This window comes from Mesitornis unicolor, unplaced genomic scaffold, assembly GCF_000695765.1.
Source record: "Mesitornis unicolor isolate BGI_N332 unplaced genomic scaffold, ASM69576v1 scaffold16682, whole genome shotgun sequence".
Classification (NCBI taxonomy): domain Eukaryota; kingdom Metazoa; phylum Chordata; class Aves; order Mesitornithiformes; family Mesitornithidae; genus Mesitornis; species Mesitornis unicolor.
In genome coordinates, this window is record NW_010168675.1 from 27,163 (window position 1) to 48,634 (window position 21,472).

The window sequence follows — 21,472 nt, forward strand, 5'->3', positions numbered from 1 at the left end:
GAGCATAAGTTGGGTCACTCTGGTTCATTGTGGTGAAGGGCTGATTGTTGCTTTGCAAAACTCAATGTAGGCAATAGACACGCCAGTTAGGAGTCATCTTCTGTGGTAGCTGGTGTGCTGTTTTCACTGGTTAAAGTATATGAATTTAGACTGTACCTCTTCCATAAATATTGTGCTCTGTAAAAGACAAGGTGATGATTAATATGGCTGCGATGGGGAAACCTCTGCTATGCATTTGTATCTTGTGACTAGGTTGATACGTAGCTAAGCATTAATCAACCTGGTAAGATGCGTCCTTGAATCAGGGTGGAAACCCGATGGGTGCTGCAAGCAGCCACCTTGGGAAATACCTGGGCCCTGGTGAGGAGGGGGCAAAGGGCGCTAGAAATGAGCAGGCGCCTTTGCCACACAAAAAGCAGCTGAACAGTGTTTCGAAAGGACTTGTTTTCATCAACTACTTGATTTGTAGGTGTGTTTGGACCTAGGTTGGATCCTGCAGTTTGAATAGAGTTACACTTGACATAATCTGTGTCAGTGTTTACAAAAAAACATAAATCACAGGAACTAAAATGATGCATACCCTGTAATTTTTCAGTTGAACTTCTGCTTTTTCATGACTGCACAGTTTATAAAGTTTCAGTAGTACCTCTGTGTAACGCTATGCTTTTGCTCAATGCTTATTTTGAGATACTGCCTTTGGACTGAATGCCATTTGTCATTGATAGGAACAGAGAAACAGATGACAGTTCATTTTTTTTTCATTTAAATTTTCTGTGCCTGAGTAAACTAAATTTACGCTGCAAAGGAGGGTGTTCATTTTTCAGAAGTAGAAGCTGTCCTTTCAGGCATAGCTGACAACAAATAGTAATTACAGTAACTTACTTGCTCCTCCCTGTAGATCTCATCTAATCTTGTTATTATATAGTTCTGGATCTGTGTAACAAATTGGTGGCTTTGAAATATCTTCACTAAAAAGTTGGGATTTTTTTCCGATTCTTGCTGACAGCTGTGTGTTTACTCGGCTGGTGTTAGCTGATAGTGGTATTTATCTTTAATGTTAGGTGGAAGAATAAAGAGATGTTTTATTCCTTAGATTTTTCTCCTTAATTCAAATTCAAGGACACTATCTATAAGCTCTTTCAGACTGTAGCAATAGATATTTGTGCATGGCATAGCACCATCAATTTCTTTTTTTTCCGAGTCTGGGGAATAGGTCTTACAGAGCTGCTCTTTACGCTAAATTTTCAGTGATGTAATGCGATTTTTAGAGCTGTTTTAAAATGCATGTGATTGTCAGCTGGAGAGGCAAACAGTCTTTTATGAATGATAGAAATTATGGGGCACTGTGTAAATTCTGTGCTGAACCATATGATCATGTATTTTGGCTCTGATATACATTTCCACGTAAAGCTTCCTCCCCCCCAACAGCTGATCTTTCACTGTGCAAGAAATTATTGCCTGAGCTCTTCAGATACCCAGGCACAATACTGCCATAGTCTGTAGTCTCAGGTGCTTCGGTATGGCTGGGTTGATGAGCCATGTCTGTTCCAGGTATACTGCTGCATTTTAAATTCAGGAATATATGTGGCTCAACACCTAGCTGGATAGTATAAGACACGGAGAAAAGGATGCCAAGTCCATTTCAGAATTCAGCTAAGTGTCTTCAGTAAAACTCAGTCAGGAAGGTAGGTCCCCCAAGTACACGTGCCAAGCATGAGATGGCATCCAGAGCTCTTGAGGCACGAACAACAAACCTTCAGCAAGCTTGTGCTGTCCATCAGAAAGTAAGTTTACTTTGTTCATGGATAGTACTGAAAGGTGGTCACTTGGTCACTTCTTCAGCTCAAATGTTTGTATCTATTGGGATTGGAAAATGCAAGGTTCAAACCTTGAGTGTTGCGCAGGTCAAATTATGAAAGCTTAAAGCAACAGAAGTTATTTTATTGTATTTCTTTACAAAAAATCAAACATTTTAATGTAAACTCTTATAAAAAGGCTTTCTGCCTTTAAACATTCTAATTTATCCTTTTCATATTGAAATGCACAAATCAGCAAGTTTTACTGACTTTGGTAATGTGCAGTGCTTTAACTCTGAGTGTTACTTGCAAGTTTTTAAGACAGCCATATGTAGGACAAATAATGATCTAGTATTATTTACGTGGTCTACTTCTGTAGCATACACTGTAGGCTGAGTTCTAGCATTATGTAGAGAAACAAAAGATAAGAATGTATTTCCAAAGGCAAACCTTTTTCTGTTGTATTTAGAATGTGCTTGGGTTTGAACACCATGTTTCTATACTTTGGGACATTGGGACATGTTCAGAGCTGACACGTAAGAGCAGCAAGCCTAACTATTAATATTATTGATTAAAAAAAAAAAAATCTTTGCATTGAAGCCAGCTTTTCTTGTCAGATGTCTTAGCTCCTTGAAGGTTATTTAGGCAAAGTGGATAAATTTGTGTTTGGCTAATAATCTGCTTGGACATTAACTGAGCCGCAGAATATAAAAGTGTTAGACAGCAACTGTTTGGGGTGGTGAGACCAGTGACTTCTGAGGAGAAACTGAATGGGACGGATGGGGAAGAGAAAGCTCGGTCCCGTGCCTGGCTCCCTGCTGCAGTGTGAGCTGCCGAGAGCCAGTGCTGCATGACCTCTTCCATGGTGTGGCTTCAAGCACCTCTTACCTGACCCTTTGAAGAGTGCTGGGAAAATTTGTTACATTATCTTCAGTTTCTGTGCCTAAAAAGCATCTGTTTTCCAAATAATGCTGTTCTCATTGAAAACGTGCCTTCAAGGAAAGCAGAGTTTTGGGGAGTTTGGCCAGAACCTGGTGTACAGTAATTTTTTTGCAGTGCCCAGGTTTGGTGGATTTACTTTAGAGTGGTCCTTTTGTTATCCTTACTGAGCAATCCTGACAGTGAGCTTGTAGTAGCTCACAACAGCACATTGAACAGAAGTTTTCTTATTAACAATATTGTCCTAATGCTTTTATTTATTTGGGGTTTTTCTGGTTTTTTTTTTGTTTGATTTTGTGGGTTTTTTTAAGAACTTTGGAATATAACTAATTTTTAACACAGGAATACACATCTGTCATTGCATTTTGCGTATGTGCAGCACCATGCTGCCTATGTCCGGACAGGCACAGCCAGACCTGTCAGGAGCAGGGCCCTGTGCGAGGTGAGAAGAGGGAATTGCTCAGTGAGTGGTGGTGTGGTGCTCAGTTTCAGAGTTTCTGAGTACAATTCTAGTCACCCCAACCAAATGTAGGAGCAGAAGAAGAGATTAGGGAGGTTTTATTAAAGGATGTGAAATCTTGCCACTGAAACACAGGCTCAGAAGCCAGCTGATCTTAAGTTGTTAAAGAAGGGGTGATGACTGACAACCTGGTTAAAATACACATCTATTTTTATATAATATTTATATATATGTGTGTGTGTGTGTGTGCATGTGTATATATGCACATGCATGTTTGTAAATATTGAAAAAAGAAAGAAAGGAGGAGGTAAGCTCCAGGGAGAAGGAAAAGCTATTTAACCTGAAGAGGAAATGAGGAACTTGCCATTATTAAATCGAAGCTGCGGAGGAGAACTACCATCCACAGAGCACAGGTATCATACTGGAATGATGAAAGACAAAATTTCCTACCTAAATTAGTTTACAGTGTGGATTTATTGATAGAGCTATATGTCAGTATCTGTGATGCAGAGGTCTGGATTTAAAATTCAACTTCTTTTCAATTTTCTTCTTACTGTATTCACTGCAGTTTAATTTGACCCGATGTACTATGTATAGAGTAAGTGAAAACAGTCTCCGTACCTAATATTATCTTTTCTTAACTGTTACTTGTGTAGCTTTTCTACTACATACGGAGTTACTGAAATTTTAGGAGGATTGGCAAAATCTGGATTTGCATTTATATTTAATAATAAACCTGTGTATTCATACAAGTTATACAGTGGAGCTTCATACTTTGGAAACTAAAGGGACTTTTGGAATTTTTTAACACAACATTGCTTCTGTGGTAATGTCCACAAGGTTTTTAATTTGAATCCTGGAGTTGCTGATACTTCTGCTGTACCTGCTACTCTATGCAGTCATTTTAATAACCTCTCTTGAAGGGCAAGCTGCTTATTTTCGACTGCCTTCCATTCATTTGAAAGGCAAGGTTGCTTTCCCATGGTACTTGCCAAAGGTCCAGTGAGTAATGGATTTTTGACGAAGAGTGTTGCATCAGGGAAGTACTTGCGCAGCACTTTTCTGGTTGACCTCTAGTTTTAGGTAGAGCGTGTTCTTGGAGGCTTCACTGGATATGCCTGTAACTCTAGAGAGAGCTGAGATACGGGAGAAAAGACACAGGCTTGCTGTACTGTATTTCTTGCCTGCCTTTTTGAGGCTGAATTTCATTCCCCTTTAAAGTTAAATGGACTTAAACATTGTTAGTATTATAAATGAGACAAGCAAGTAGAGGTCAGAGACAAGAAAATGCAACATTTTAGGCGTTAAAAAGATTCATAAGGCTTTAAAGACTTTTTTTTCCCCAGTGCATTTGATAAGCCAAATATGCAGTGTGTGTGTGTATGTATACACACCCCCCAAATAATTAGTGAGAAACATAGCAGGGAAATAGTTTGTATTTCAACAGGGCTGAACCTGTGTTTAATATTGCTGAAGAAGCATTTCATCACCAAGATTGTTAAATTAATATGTGATGACAATGCACATATTAGTACTTGGGGTCCTAATAGAAGACAATTCAGATCTTAGTTTGCTTCACAACTGAGAGTGTTAGCATGGCTTTAACCAGCAAGAAAATGGAGGCATTTAGTCTGTTGCCATAGTCTGATTTTTTTTTCTTTGTTTTAAGTATTGTTTTGGGAATTGTCTTACTCTATGCTAATATGAACTACAAAATATGAGAAAATAATGTGAATATTAACTGCATGTGCTTTTTTGTGTATGGTAGATGTCATTAATAGAATGAGATTTATCAGCATTTTAATAGTATGTCCTGCAGGTCACCCAACATCAGTATCTCAAGGGAAGACTAGGTATAAAGCTTGTTGAGATTTTTCAAAAACTCCACATTCTCTTGTTTCATTTTCAGACGTTTCAGTGTGACTTTTAGACAGCAGAATAAATGAAGGGAGAGGAGAGGGGAGGAAGAGACCAGAAAAAGTAGCTTTAGTTACAAGTTTGCTGCAGAATAGAGGTTGATGACTGACAGTAACTCGTACTCAAGGAAAAACATTAATTAACTTGCAGTTATTCCAGAGGGAAATGAGGGGATGAGGAAGGATCTTGTCCTGCTTGGCAGCAGTGTGGCTGCTGCTAATGGAACTGACTGAGCCTGATGATAGAAAAAGGAACAAACCCCGATAAAATGAAATGAGCACATTTGCCTTGTGGCCATTGCTTTTAAAAGGTGGGAATTTGGCTACCGGAAAAATAACCTTCAGAGTGGGACACAGGCGCTAGCCCATGCGGAGGCGTTTGCCTGAGCCAGCAGTGGCAGCTGGTTGTGTTGAGTCAGGGAGGTGCAAGCTGTCCTCCGCTTGCCACACTCGGGTGTTTGCTGTGGTGCCCTATGTATTCTGGGTTGTAAACTGATTTACAAATTAGTGGCATGTAAATACAAACAGCGTACTTTGCCTGAAGTGATGGTGTCTCTCTGGGTTTGCTGTAGGCTGACATGTTAGTTTATACTTTTCAGATTACATAATAGGACCCCATTTGTTCAGTGATAATAAGGGTCATATAATGGCATGTATATGACCTTTAACTGCCTGTGTTGAAGCGTTGTTTTTAATAACATTTGAAATGAGGTTAAAATGTATTAATGCGGTATTTAAATACTTCACAGGAGAGAAGTGCTATTTAGAAGACGCCAGAAAAGTTAGGGCACTAATAAAAATGGCCTGTGTACCTTTCTGTTTATTTATCAGTGAGTATCTCATTTCTAAAGATCAGTTCATGTGGCTTCTTATTTATTTATTTATTTTGAAATAGATCTGGTTTTGTCTACTCTAAGCAGCATTTTGTTGTAGAAGTTGCATAGTATGCCTGTGCTCTCCATTGGGGAGGGATGGTTTGCAACCATATTCGAAGAACAGCCACTTGTGCTATTACACATTTGAATCGAACAGCTGAACAGGGAAAGCTTCGGATATTAAACCCGGTTATGTTTGTATTTGTGTACTTTGTTTATCTGGAACAAAGCTCAGTATTAGGCACCACTGGTTACTGCCAGCTGGGTCCTCACTCTATAGTCACAGCTGTGCATTTAGCATCTAAGCCTGCTAAGAATAGCTAATTAGAAAATCAAACAGAACAAAGCTCACATAGTGGGGTTGGCACAATAGCATTCCTGTCTGAGAATGGTAAAAAGATTTATTTTTTATTTTATTTTTTTTATTCCTCCCTGCTTCATGCCTATAGGGCACCATAGATCAATAAGTGCTTATTCACCCTGTGCAAGCACAGCCAAAAGCTCTGTTAGACTAGAACATACTCAAAAACCTTCACTCTTCAGTAAGTGTCACACAGAAATCATTACTTGTAGGCAACCAAACTCTGAAAAGAGAACAAGGCAAGGTCGTAGTGTCTGCTCTTGTGCAAAGCTCTGACTGCAGTAAGTATTACCCACATTGAAAAGCACATATTGCCTGCTTAGGCAGCCTATGAACAGTGTATATGGCAAGCTCAGGGAAGAGTCTTAAAAGCAAACGTGCAACTTCTGAAAGGGATGAAATGGCCACGAGGCCGTTCTGCTATTATGTGAGAGCTCCCTGCCTGCGGAAGGAAGGAAAAAACAGTAGCCTGCTGAGTGCCTTTGCCTGGACTGTGCAAGTACCATGCCTCTTTGTGAAACCCATAAATTGTTTAATTGTCATTTATTACAAGGGTTTAGAAAGCCTATCAGATGAGAAATACAGTTGAAGGTGAATCAGTACCTCCTTTGGGACCTGGTGTGCTCGGTCAGTAAATGTATGTGAAACTAGAGCTATGAATGAACAGGTAGGGAGCTTCAAAAGAAAGTTTATCATTTCAGTCTCTTACTTTTCTGTTTTGCCCAAAGAACATGTGTTTGCATGGAAGTTAACAAGAAAACAGGCAGAGGTCTGACAGGGTTTGGCACAGTATTATAACTGGGACTCCTGTAAGCATTTTGTACCTTAGCATGCATTGTTTTTATTTTTTTAGTTAACATAAGTGAAAGTGGGGAGTAATTAACGTATGTATTAGATTATGATTTTTTTGGGGGATTTATATAAAGCTGTAATGGCATAGAACCTGAAATTCAGGTAGAAAATTTAGTTCACAATTCAGGTCAGAAACTGAACATATACTATAGTAGATGACAGATTTTTCCGTCTTGCACGTGGACTGACCTCACCTGAGGTTGTACTGTGCCTGGGGAGGACATGGGGTGGGCAGCAAGCGGTGTGATGTATCCAGCTGTAGGTGCCCAAATGTATCTTTTGCCTGAGCCTCTCCACTGACTGCTGAGGTAGCCTGGAGAAAACAGTCTCCCTCCCTCACGTCGCTTCTGTCAAAGACTTTTCGGCCATGTTGAAGTACCTTAAAAATTCTCAAAAATCCTGGTATGCACCTGTGTATGCAGCTTAATACTTCATTAAAGTCAGCTTGTTTTCAATGTGACCTTACCAAGGCGAATAATTACATTTTTTAATGCTTCTTCAACTAGAACTTAGGTATGCACCTGGTCTAAGTTTTTGTTTTTCAGAGATTCTACTTAAAATTTCGTTCTCAAGTTCATCAAGGTTTCGGGATTGTAATTGAGGTTTAATTCCAGATTTGGAAGGAGAAAGCCAGGTCTCTATTCCTAAGCTTCTGGTCAGTTTGTCAAGTTTGCAAGGTGTAGCCTCAGTGAAGCCAATGTTGTCTGCTGGTTACTCTGGGACTTTGAGTAGAGTTTTTTCTTTCTACACAACAAAACCAAAAAATACTTATATTTGGCGACAAAAAATAATAAATGTGATCAGGTGTTTTGTTACAGTCACTGAAAGACATAACCATTTAAAGATGTCCCTGGCATATGTAAAGTTTGAATTAACTGCGAAAGTCAAAGGTGCTTCTCACTTCTGTGTTCAGTTGAAGAGTTTGAGGAAGGCATGTAACAGACCCCCACCTCATATCTTTACTGTAGATTTAAACCTGGAAAGTTTTAATTTCAAGTGTCCTTTCCTTACACTAAAAAAAGTTGCACTGAATTTGCAATGAACCTGGACTTCATTTAAACTGGGCAAAAGGAAGTTGCTTTCCTGCTGCAAGGGAGGAGCTGTAAAATGCTGCCTGAACTGGGCTTTTAAGGAAGGGCAGCCCTGATGATTCATCCTGACTCGGTGAGTTTTCATAGGGTGTGTAATTAGATCAGGAACACAGAATCTGCTGTAGGTCAAAAGTGTAAATGGATTTAAGAAGAAGAAAGGAATGAATTCATAGGGGATGAGCCTAGGTATGTGTGAAACTTTTAACCATAGCATTGGAGTGGTGATTTAGTTTGTTTCCTGATGAAAGTCATGGAGCTTTTCTTTTTTTTTTCTTTTTTTTTTTTTTTTTGCTGCTACCAGTCTTCAGAGCTCAATAAGCAACAGATAACTCATCGTGTCCTTTCTTTCTCTCTCCTGCTAAACTCAGAGATAGTTTCTTTGGTTCCTCTTTTTTTGCAGAAGATCCCTTGAGACTGATACTGGGGTGGTAGGGCTAATACAGTCTAAATGAATAAAAACATAGGAAGGTGACTGAAGGCTATATCAGCTAGATATGCTGAAACTGTAGGCAAAACTGTCCTGTGGTATCAGTGTGTTCTTGCTCAGTTGAGGTTTTGCAAGGATGGCTCAAAGTTTGTATGTTACACTGGTCCTTGTGCATCACAGTCATTGCCGAGTGCTTCCTGAAGGAAACATTAGGAATGTGTATGTGTGAATTAAGTGACATGCATAGTCACAGTAATAATCACAGAATGGTTCAGGTTGGAAGGGACCTTAAATATCATCTGGTCCAACCTCTCTGCCGTGAGCAGTGACACCTCTCACTAGACCAGGCTGCCCAAAGCCTCATCCAACCTGGCCTTGAACACTTCCAGGGAGGGGGCATCCACAGCTTCCCTGGGCAACCTGTGCCAGTGTCTCTCTGCCCTCACAGTAAAGAATTTCTTCCTAATATCTAATCTATCTCAGTTTGAAACCATCACCCCTTGTCCTATCACTACATATCACTACAAGTCCCTCTCCAGCTTTTGTGGAGGCCCCCCTTCATGTACTGGAAGGCTGTTGTAAGGTCTCCCTGAAGCCTTCTGGTGAAGTATTTAGTCTTTCAGGTGTCAAGATCATAGTCGTCTTTTTATCTGCTGTATCACTTCTATACTTCATAGGCCACATAAATAGCAGGGAAAGTACAAGAAAATACAGAGCTTTTGTACAGTGGCCCATGTAACTGTACCAGGATGTTCAGATCTATTTTGCAGCCAAAGACCTACGAACACCACTCACTTGGATTCAGTTTCACTAGATCTTCAGTTTAGAAAATCTGAACTATAAAGGAGAAACAGGAGAGAGAATTATAAGAGCTAAAGAGAGACTAATAGACTTCTTCGTGTCACGAACTTGGGGGCTCTACAAGTGGCAGTGTAAGTCCCCTGTTCTTAACTTCCTCATTTTTACCTGACTTGCATTTTTAGCAATGCTTAGTCATCCTATTTAAATAAAACTGTGTTATGCCAGGAGATGTATGCAAGGAGCACCCTTCTCCTGTCAAGTCTGTAGTTATTTTTCTGCAGCCCATGCACAGTACTGATCTCTAGCACCCCTCTGGGGAAGCAGATTGGAAAGGGCCGGCAGATCAGAAGGCAGGCAAGCAATTCCTCTTACTACCAGCATGATGTAAAGCTGAAGTAAAATTAGGACAAATTTCTGTGAAAAATGAACCTTTCAGCTGATGTCAGAATACAGCAAGCTGAATTAAAACTCCTGGGTCTTTTTGAGGTTGGCACAGAACAGTTTTGACCCTGACTGTGTGAAGAGTCAACACTGTATTCTTTCTAATTTAGCATCCTAAAAGAAAACACAAGGACAAATTCAAGCTGTGTTGCTTCTAACATGGATTGACCAGGCAACATCCCAGCTCTGGTCTGGAGCCCTATAGTAGCTGTGTAGGCTGTTGTTCTGTTTGAGATAGGTTTCCACCTGTTGCACTGCCATTAATCCCATTACGCACCTGTAAGTTCAGAGTTGGCTTTCCACCTGACCGACTCAGAGCATGGGAAACCTCATTTCACTTGTCTTTTCCTTATGTAGACCTGTATGTAGCAGTTGGGTGTGCTTGCTCTGGAGTTAATGAGAATCTTTCCATGGGTGCTTAGGTTGCTTGGGACATAGTTTGTATTTGTGTGTTGCCCCACTTAGGAAGTGGGTCAGGAGAGGCAGTGCTCAGATAATAAATTTCAGTTTATAAAAAATGAAGCAGTTTGTATCCTGTTATGGTTTATATATATGTGTATATATATATATATATAATCCCATTTAAGATGGCAAATAAATTCCATCTTTTGAGCCTGATGGCAGGATCTTGTCTTGTCTGTCAAGATTTTAAATTCCCCTTTGTATATGTTGTGTTCCACTGAATGACTGAGATTACCTTCAAAGGGAAGGATTACAAAGTTTTGGCTATGAAATCAGCCATAATAACATGAAGCAGGCTGCTTTAGTATTGCGTAACAATAAAATGCAAAAACCTGTTTGTAGGGTGGCTCTCATGCCATGGCATGTAGTAAAGTTCCTTTCTTTTTTTTTCCCCTACATGGAATTATAAGCTTTTAATAGCTATTTGTTATTATACATGGGGATTTTTGAATGCTCTGTTAGAAATTCCATTATAAGGAAATATTTTATATCTCCTCTATGTATACATAATGATGTATAATTCTTATTATGTGAATGCATCACAGAGTTGTGAAGTCTCACAGAATTTCTAATGAAGCACAGAGGAGCAGTAGCAGTGGCCTTGGGAGCCATTCCTCAGCTGGAACAGACTCATTTCTAGCAGCAGAAACCACGTGTCTGATCCAGCATAAGTAGTCACAGGTAGGACTTCCCAATGCTAAATGAGAATACTTGAGCAGTGGTGCCAGATATCCTGGTTTTGCCTTTATTCAAAAGCAAACATGCCTCAAGCTGGACTTTGTGCCACTGTTCACAACCATTTGGGCACTGCAGTTCCCGCCTCACTGTGCGTTTGCGTAGCCAGTGCCTCATCTGTTTGCTTATGAGGCTGTGGTGGGAGGCAGTGCTGAAAGCCTTACTGAGGCCAAGGTAAACAATATCCGCTGTGCTCCCCTTGTTTGCTGATCTTTGCATCCCAGACCAGTCCTTCCTTGTTTGTATGTGTGGGGCCCAGCAGTGTCTGCCCTCGTGGGCTTCTTGAGCACCTGTGTCATGGAGTTGCAATTGAGAAGGCACTCCAGCAGCTGTCAGGGTGGGAGAGTCTCCCATGAAGATCAGGGCCTGTGAACATGGGGCTGCTTCCAGCTGTTGGAGGAAAACCACCTTGTAACAGGTGACTTCACCGCTCAGAATATAGCTGGATTGAATGTCACAGATGGGCACAGAGCTGTCTTTTACAGCATAGTACTTGATTGCTTTTCTGAACAGTTTGTCCTAGAGCTCACAGAAGGTTATTTTCTATTTAGTTTTAAACAACAGATAGGAAATAGTTCAAGATGTAACTGGTTGAACCACAAAGTAGAAGTGACTATAATATAATTATATTTGCAGCATGCCTTAGGTCCTTAAGTGGAATTCAAGGACAGACTTTAAATAAATCACAAAACCACTTGGGAACTTTAATGTCAGAAGTTCAGCTCATAAAAAATGATTCAGCTTTGAGGCAGGTCTTGGATGCTTCTCCTCCTTTTCCTCCTTTCCCCTCCCTCCACAGATAGAGAAAAACCGGAAATAAAGTGCAGTGGAAAAGGATGAGGAAAAATGAAAAAAATGTGAATTCTAGAGAAAATGGAAATCTCTTTTTCACTGCATAGCAGAGACTAATCTACAGTTCCCAGTCTAATGTGCAGGTCTTTGTTTTGCCTGCTGTTTTGTGGTAGCTTTTGTGGTTTTGAGCTCAGATACGATAGCGCAGCATTACTCTATTACTGTCTGGCCATTTATTACCAGGACAAGAGGTGCATTGTGAACGGGGCTCTTAATTTTCCTTCTACTCATTTCCTATTGCTGTGCTGGTGTTGAGCAGACTTACGCTTATATTTGGCAAGACCAGAATTAAACCATATCCTGGGAAAAATAAGATGCACTTTGGCAGACTGTCGTATCTGTATGTCAGTGGTATAATTTTTTTAGTTTCCACTGCCAACAGTTACATTGGAAAAATAGAATTTAAACCTACGCTTTCAAAAGGAAAGGGTACACTGAGACATTTACCTTTTAATCTTTTTTTTTCTTTCTCTTTTTCTTTTCCGCCTTCTGAAGCCAAATGCCATTGTTGGTTTAGCTGGCAACTCTACTCTGTCTAATGTGCTAGGATGTGTTTTCTTCCTCAACCCTGCAGGGCCCTGCCATTCCCGTGGCATCATAGAACAGTTCAGGAATTGAATAGTCACATCTGCTGGCTTGGCTTGTCATCAGCGACACATCAGCTGTGAATTACCTGTGGCTGGACCCAGTGCACTGAGGTGTTCAGTGCAGTGAAACCCTGGACCCAAAAAGGTCCTTGGCAGGACTTCACTGGGATTTACTTGAGAGCCGGATGCTGCTCCTGCAGTCCTTGCTGTGTTCTTCTTGCAGGCTTGTCCTGTGCTAGGTGCATCCTGAAAAGTGTGTCTGAGTGCCATCCACAAATCTGTTTTGGGTTCTGCTGTGCTGCTAGAGGCTTTGTGACCCAATAGATCCAAAATGCAGTTGCTGAGGTTGAGTTCAATATTCAATACCCCAGCTGGTGGGAGCACCTGACTTCCATGATCTGTTAGAGACGAGCTGTGTTGTGGAGCACAAGCCTAAAAAAGGGGAATGTGCTGCGGAGCAGCTACAGCTGTGCATGGGGCACTCCCAAGACCTTTCCCTGCCCAGGACTGTGCTTGTGCTCAGCATCTCTCAAGAAGAGCCCCAAAGCCCTGTGCAGCAAAGGCAAGGGACCTGACTGTGCAGTGGGAGAAGCATCAGAAGGTGTCCTGCAGTAAAAGATGCTGCCTCCTAACTTGAATCTCACAGCATGGCCATCAGGTAGATTGCCATTGTTTTCTACTTCTGGAGTACTGAGCAGTGCAGCACTGCAGACTTCTGCTTTTGGCATTATTACCTTCCTTGCCTAAGTTGAGGAAGCCTTTGAGCCAAAGAGGGTCGGCAAAAATTGCATTGCAAGAGACTTGAGTTCAGAGTAATTACAGGAGAAGGATGAGCTTAAGGATGTGAAAGGTCTTTGGCTGTTTTTACACTTGCGTATATTTAATGTAATATTGGTAACTTGCCATGGAAGTGGCACATAGTTGTTTAAGTTAGATAAGGTATATAGATCCAAGAAAGTGGGGCATCCACTCCTAATAAACTTGCCATACAGATGCAGTATTGTTCCTTGCTCCTTGATATACTGGAGCAGTGGAAACTGGGAGTGTTTTTTGAAGCTCTGGCTTCTTTCAAGTTGTGTTTATTATTTTTATATAAATGAAATAAAAACAACCCTTTTGAAGTACTCTCAGTTCCTTTAAGGCTAGCAATTACGCAGTTGAGTCTCTGACTTCATTCACGTAATTCCTGTGCTGTACTTCCAGGCTGATACTGTGAGCTAGATCTATTTATATTTTGCTGAGTTAAAATGCAATGTGTTAATATGTGAATGTGTGCAGCTGACTGCATTATGAAACTGATGGTTAATATGGAAGCTAAAACGAACCTGGAAGAATTTTGCTGTTCACAGCTTGTACCATGGAGTCCGAGTCACTGAGTCATTGTACTCAATAATTTCTAAAACAATTGTGATGTTTGAACCTTGACTTGTGAAGTGACATAGGCAAAACCAAATGCTTTTCCTAAGCAGTGTTTATTCGATCTGTTTCTGTGGTTTATGTATGCTTCTACAGTGCTCAGTATAAATTTTCACTTTAACAGGATCTCCAAACGTGGGTGAATGGTGCTAATGAAAATGGCTTTGTCCTGGTCTCATTTGGAGCTGGAGTGAAATACCTGTCAGAAGATATAGCAAATAAGTTAGCACATGCTCTGGCAAGACTGCCTCAGAGAGTTATTTGGAGGTAAGTGCAATGATGGATGTGCTCAGGGTGATTTGAAGCACGCTCGCTTCCTATTGCTCCCTCTTGATCAAGAGTTGCAGAAGCTGAAACTGAGATGGTCTGGGTGGCACAGAGGACCTGACTCTTTTGAAAGATGTTCTTAGTGGAAATGTTGCAGTCCCTTGGTAATAAGAAGTGATGATTTTGTAGCAGAATAAGGCATAGGTTATAGTCCTGTACTGAGTTCATATCCTAGAATTATTGGGGACAGTGAAAATAGAGTCTGAGGTTATGATATTTGTGACATACTGTCATCATTTCTGATAAAGAAGCCACCGTAGGGAGCAAGAGTGACATCCTGCTGACTTAATCATAGGTTTTCTTTCTTCTTTCTCTTTCTTCTTTTTTCTCTCTTTTTTTTTCAGGACCTTTCTCCTCTTTTATCTGTAACCATAGACTTTTATAATTGCTCTTCTCATTTGTCTTTGTGAGAAATTGGAGGAAGAAAAATCTGCAGGTGTAAAAATCAGTAATAAGCTTTCTTCATTCTAAAAACATCCTTGAGTGGCTCTCTAAACTTACTGTAAAAAAACAAGAACTGTTTAGTCAGCTCTGTTTCACATGGAGCATTGCTCTGCAATAGAATTTGGAGGAGTTCATGTGTACCATTGGTTTCCAAATAATCAGTGTCTTACAACTGAAAATACAGCAAGGACAGCAGTCATAGATTGTATTAGCAGTCTGTTTAGCATCTGGTTCCCCGCCATCTCTTAGGAACTGTTTTCACTGCTGCATGTAATTAAAATAGTCAACCCCACTAATGAACAGGAAAATGGGAATTCTTCAGGCCATGGCATGGAACCTTTGGTAGATGTCTCATCGTTTTTTGTCTGAGGTAGAGCCACTTTGTTTGTTTCTTATGAAACCTGTAACACTGCTTGGCTTGTAATTAATTATTAGTCCAAATTGATCTTACTACTTTTCTTTTGTTTTCTCCTTTTATCATGTTTTCTCTGGAATGTTTTTCTCTAGAAATTATCTACTTTCTGCAGTAAAAAAAAATTTAATGGCTTTTTCTTGGGGATAACTTTTTTAATGCAAAAGCAACAATGTCAGTTGAAGCCTTCTGTTAAATCTTTTTCCTCAGTAGTATTTCCTTACCAGTGCTGCTTTTTTTTGGTTTGTTCTGGTTTTGTTATCTACAGTCTATTATCTGCTGAATGGCTTCTTAGATAAGGAAACCCACCTGCCATTTCTTTCCATCATGATTTGTGGAATGGGGAGATGTCTCTGGGACTGGGTGTAAGACATTGTCCTTGGGAGAGCTGAGCAAGTGGCTTGCAGTCCCCCTAGTGGGAATTTGAATTCCATATTTAAATACCTAAATATGAATTTGAGTCCTACTTTATTTTTATTTTTTATGTTCTTCAGATCATTGACCCATGGTCTGTGTGGGATGCAGGTGTTTTTTATACTAGACATTTCTGACAATGGGGAAGGTGGTACTGCTTGGCAGTCTTGTGTCACGATGCCAAATCAAGGAAATCTTTGTGTTTCTCTATATGCTTCTGATTATGAAGTAATAGAGCTAAAGCCAGTAACACAGTTTATTTTCTTTTATATAAGTTAGCATAAATAATGTAGACTCTTTCAACATACAGAATGTATAAGGCAGTTGTAAAGATATATGACTTGCTTAATAGAGGTTATGTAGGTGATTTGTTATGAAGTTACAGTTCTAATGCTCTCTAATAACTAGAATGTTTTTAAGATGTCCAATGGAGCTGTCACAAAGCAGCGCGGTCTGCTAGTACTCACTGTTAATTTTTTCCATCTTTCTTTTCTGTTTAGAATATACTTAACTTTATATATTAACTGCATATAGCAATAATGTGTAAATCAATTCATAATTTGAAACCGTATTTTATGGGCTAAACTTTTACAGCAACTTTGGGTGAGCAAGACATTGCCACTGGGTTTCAGGCAGTTGAGCAAGTAAGAAAAATCCACCTGTCTCACAGCCTTGTCCTCAGTAGCTTCTTGCTTCATAAGCTGAGCTGTCACCCTTTCTTTTCCTGGTATTAGTAACTCCTTTTAGAATAAGATGCTGTCAGTTATCAAGAGCTACAGGAACCCTGCCAATCGAAAGGAAATGCTATGTGTTGATGATAGGGCTTATTGATAATGTGCTGATGGGGTGTTCTTGGTGGGGTTATTTATCCAAAATACCAGCCAGAGTTTTCTGTAGAGCAAAGGACTCGGAGCCATATAAAACCTCCCAACCCTCACAGCGGTAAGAGTTATATGTGCTTTGAGAAGTAACCATATTGCTGTTTTGTTAATAGAAACATTGCATTTCGGGCCAGACTCTGAAGCAACTGAATGATGAAAAAACATTTTGAAATTATTACCTGTTTACAGCATTTTGATTAAGCTTATTTTGTTTTCTTGTAATGGTGACTAAACGGCATCCCTGTGTAACTGGATATCTACTTAAGGCTCGTGGATTGTTTGGTTTGATTCTCTGTTTTATTGATTTTAGAAGTCTCAATAACGCAGCATTAATTTGGTTTTGTTGTTTTAGGTTTTCAGGAAACAAACCAAGAAATTTAGGAAACAATACAAAGCTTATAGAATGGTTACCACAAAACGACCTGCTTGGTGAGTATCTACTGTGTTGATATATTGCGTATTCTCACTCAAATTCAGGTTGTTCTTCCAACAATATTCTACTAAATTAGAAGTTGTCATAAATCTAAGATAATTTATGTAGTGGAGGTCATATAGCACAAATATAGAATGTCAGAATTTCAAGATGATGAAGTCAAACATCTTTCTGATGTTCATTGTCTTTCCCTGGTACTTTCTCCTTTTTTTCCTTGAATTAATTGGGTGAAAGGACATAGTTATTCCAAAGACTATTTGGCCTAATAAATGGTAAAAATTCTCAAAAGTCTTGTATACCATGGAAAATACGCAGTTCAAGAAAAATTAATTATTAAAGTAGGAATTTTCTAGAATCTGCTATTTTAGGGAATTGATGGCTGTAACATTTAATTTCTCCATTATGTAAAAGTATGATATAGTGTTCACTGCTCTCTTCATGAAAGAGTCATGAAGCAGCATACAAAATGTATTCACATTGCACCAAAACAAGTTTTATGGGTGTGTACATACTGCTGCTTATATACATATTTATTTATTTATCTTTCTCTGAGAAAAGCTCTAACAGAAACTGGGCAGTTCTTGCGACCTGGTCCTAACCTTTCTGTTTAACTAACCTGAGGTACTCGGGGTTCTCAGGTGCAGAGAGGAAACTTGGTATTCTTCCATGTTTTGGTAAAGATTATGTTAGAGTCTATTATTATTAAAGGTTATGGTAAAGTCTTTCTTTCCCGTTCCTTCCCTGTCAAAGTGTAGCTGAATACATTGCAGAACTGAGGAACTGCAGAATATTTATGGTTGTCTCTGGGATACCTGGATATTTGTATGTTCACAAAACAGCTCCAGTAGGCACTGTTGAATGCGTTAAGCACGTATGTGCATTGGTGTATGTGTCAGCTGGAGTATTTGTGGTAATGTAGTGATTAAGCAAATGACTTCTAAACCAGATAAATTTGTTTTGGTTACCAAATTGCTCTGAGGCAGTCTCATTTTTCCATTGCATAAAGTGGTAGTGTATTGTTGTTGTCAGATCTTGCTAGCCTGAAGTAAGGTATGTGAAGCTCTAAAGAGAATGCAATGTGAGTTGTCTTGTCATTAAATACGTTGTATTTTGTATGAATAGTGAGGAGAAACTCTCTCCCTGGTTCATTCATACTGCTAAACTGATTGTAGTCACCACCTGCAGTTACTCAGAAGTGTGTGCTAATTACTCCATTAATAATTTTACTCAACTTGTATACATGAGAATTTGTGTCTTTCCCTCTCTTAGTGTATAAGGAAATAATCTAATGAATGTGAAATTTCAGGAGAGCAAGTTTAAGAAGAACTTCAGAACAAGTTGTGTTCATTTTACCTTGCTGAATCTCAGACATAGAAACATGGTAGCAAATGTGTTGTACCCAGTTGCCTCAACTTTACATTAAGGAAATATGAATTTATTTTTTTTATTAATCTTCATGTCTCTTCTATTTTCAGGTCACTCTAACATTAAAGCTTTTCTCAGTCATGGAGGTTTGAACAGCATTTTTGAAACCATGTACCATGGGGTCCCAGTGGTGGGGATTCCCCTGTTTGGAGACCATTATGATACTATGACTCGCGTGCAGGCCAAAGGCATGGGAATATTGTTGAACTGGAAGACTGTCACTGAGAATGAATTGTATGAAGCCCTAGTAAAAGTTATTAATGATCCCAGGTATGGAATGCACAATTGTTTCTTGCTTTTAATTTATTGTTATGGGTTAAATAAGCATGTACAGAAACTTTGTGCAAGGGAAAAGAAATGCACGTTGGGATTTATTTGTGTGTACAGCTGGGGCAAGTCTTTGGATGGTTTTCCCATTTCGCAAGATTACTCAGTTGATCAGGTTTCTGTGTAGGTGCACAGCTCGTTGCTCTGCCTACCAAAACTCAATTGTCTCATTTGTTTTTTTGCAACAGTTGCCATGTGAAGGGCCACAAAGTTATAAAAACAAACCCGTCCTTATTCCATGTTGCAGACCAACATCTCCCTTTGTGTCTTGATTATTCTATATAAACAAGTCTGTCTGTTGTGCTGCCTAAAGGGCCTGGAGCATGATACATGATTGTAGGGTGGCATGTTTGATTTGCACCCAAAAATATGGAGGTATTCAAAAAGAGTGACTTTGGGGTTTTTTTATAAACTAAATCATGGGACGTTAGGAAAAAAAGGAGATAATTTTCCTATTCTGGCCAGTAATACCTGTCTTAAGGTCTAGAGGGCCATTTGTGTTCATTGCAATGATGATATTCTAACAAATGATTATGAATATAAGGACTCTGTTCTATTTTTCATAATTTTTTTGGTCATTCGGATGGAAAAAGCGAAATCCCATGAGCTAGTTTCCGTAACTGTTTCCAGTCAAGCTAATTTGCTCAAGGATACTAAAGTGCGAGGAAAGTAACTTCACAAGTTTGTTCCAAATCATTTTTAAACATCTGCGATGTTTAAAATCCAATGATCCAATGATCTCCAGATACATAAGAATGGTGTTTCAGCTAGTGGTTTATTGTATGGTTTATTGTTTTGGGCTAACCGTAGTTTTGGAGTATGGTGGCGACAGTGCTTCTTGCTTTCTTGGGAGCAAAGTCTTCAAGTGTCACTTGCCTTGGGAAAAGAGGAGCGAGCACCAGAACCGCAGTGAAGGGGAATGTTGCTAAAGAGATCTCGATAACATCAGTTGCATCACCTTTCCCTTGTGCAATTACCCTTAGTATGAAAGCAGGTCCTGCATAAATAACCTGTTGACCTTGCAGCTGCAGTGGAGGGAGAGAAGGAATTTGACATGATTGGCTGCTGGGGGCAACCTGTTCCGAAAAATGAAAAATTTAGGCTGAACTCTGGACCAAGGTGGAAATAGCCTATTGCACAATCAAAAATGAGTTTCATGCTTTATTCTGTGTTTCTCTAGTAATTCAGTTGCACAATAGCATAAATGAGTGATGTGTTAGACTGGGTATGTTGCCATTTTACAGTGGGAAGGGCAAATGTGTCTCGCTCGATAGCATTCATTTTGGATTAGGTAAGATTCCCCTCTGGCAGGAGGTCATCTTGGCTCTTCATCGCTTTGCTGGAGGGTGGATTTCACACACAGGTCTGCTTTTCTAGTCATCCTTCATCAAGGAGCTGTAAGGACTGACTTAAAGAGAGATTATCCGCCGTGTCTATTCCTCTATATGCCAGTGGTTGCGACAGTCCTGCTATAATATGCGGCTTGATCTGAAGAGACTTACGTGTATTTATGTGCTTGCAGGTTTGCATTGCTCAGAGTGCTGCTGCTGAGATTTGTTTCTCTCTTCCCCACAGCTACCGGCAGCGGGCCCAGAGGCTGTCTGAGATCCACAAAGACCAACCGGGTCATCCTGTTAACCGGACTATATACTGGATTAATTACATCCTCCGTCACAACGGAGCACAACATCTACGTGCCGCTGTTTACAGCATCTCTTTATATCAGTATTTCTTACTGGATATTGCCTTTGTTGTACTAGTGGGTGCTGCCTTACTTTATTATATTTTGGCCAGGATGACAAAATTTATCCGCAAACAAAGCAAGCATCTTTGGTCAAATGACCAACATAGTGCTGTTAATGGACATTACCAGAATGGGATACCAAATGGCAAATATAGAAGAAATGGCCACATTAAGCATGAAAAAAAGGTGAAATGAGCCAACCGCCCTATGTAAAGTAGTAATGAATCAGATCAGTAATCAAATTTTATCGCTGTAACTTAGTCTAACAACTACTTAAAACCTCAATAAGCAGTTCTAACACTCCCCTACATTATATAATATTATGTGACAAAATTCTATGGAACTAAGAAAAGTCTTTAAAAAAAAACAAGCACAACCTAAAATGAAAAATATTTTATTCTTAATACTGATGCAGAGAGGTTATTTTGGCACTGAAGTTTTTAGAAGCCTTAATTCTCTAAAGTTATACAATGACTGTATTTATGAATTTTCTGTTTTTAAAAGCTAAGTGTTTGTGTCCCAAATGAGGAGAGGTTTCTTTTTATTTGCAGAGGTTTTTTCCTTTTATTTTTTTATTATTTTAATATATCCATCTTTTACCTGGGAGAACTTTAGTGCTAGCTCTGTTTCCTTTGTTGAAGGTTTAATGTGTTGTGTAAGAATTCTGTTTAAAACAATATATGTTTTCCCAGTCTTTGTGCAAGAAATAGCAAGTTGCGGACTGAGAACACAGACATAAAAAAAAAAAAAGCTTAAAATGAGCACTGAAGAAAAACGGCAAAAAATATGTACTCCTTTTACTGATAAGCTGCATGACTCTTCTGCTCACTACCAGTACTACCAGTTTTTGGAGAAAAGGGTATTGAGCAAGTCTACAATATGTCTTAATTTTTAATTTATACAAAATTTTATTTTTTGCCTTTCTCTGCATATATAATTTATGCCATGAAAATATTAGGGAGTTCTTTTTCAGTTTAAAATATGGCTGTGTGGGGAGTAGATTTACATAATTAAGAAAACTAAATGAAACAAACAGCAACAAAAAAGAAAATCT

At 39.4% G+C, this 21,472-nt stretch overlaps 1 protein-coding gene across 1 annotated transcript in view; it reads left to right on the forward strand.

The window, feature by feature from the left end:
• Positions 1-21,250, forward strand: part of UGT8 (UDP glycosyltransferase 8) — a 26,559-nt gene extending 5,309 nt beyond the window's left edge. The window contains exons 2-5 of the mRNA XM_010179109.1: positions 14,136-14,278; positions 16,842-16,918; positions 18,398-18,617; positions 20,250-21,250. Coding sequence (XP_010177411.1) covers positions 14,136-14,278; positions 16,842-16,918; positions 18,398-18,617; positions 20,250-20,613 — 804 coding nt within the window. The 3' untranslated portion in view covers positions 20,614-21,250. The remainder of the gene's footprint in view (positions 1-14,135; positions 14,279-16,841; positions 16,919-18,397; positions 18,618-20,249) is intronic.
• Positions 21,251-21,472: the final 222 nt, after the last annotated feature.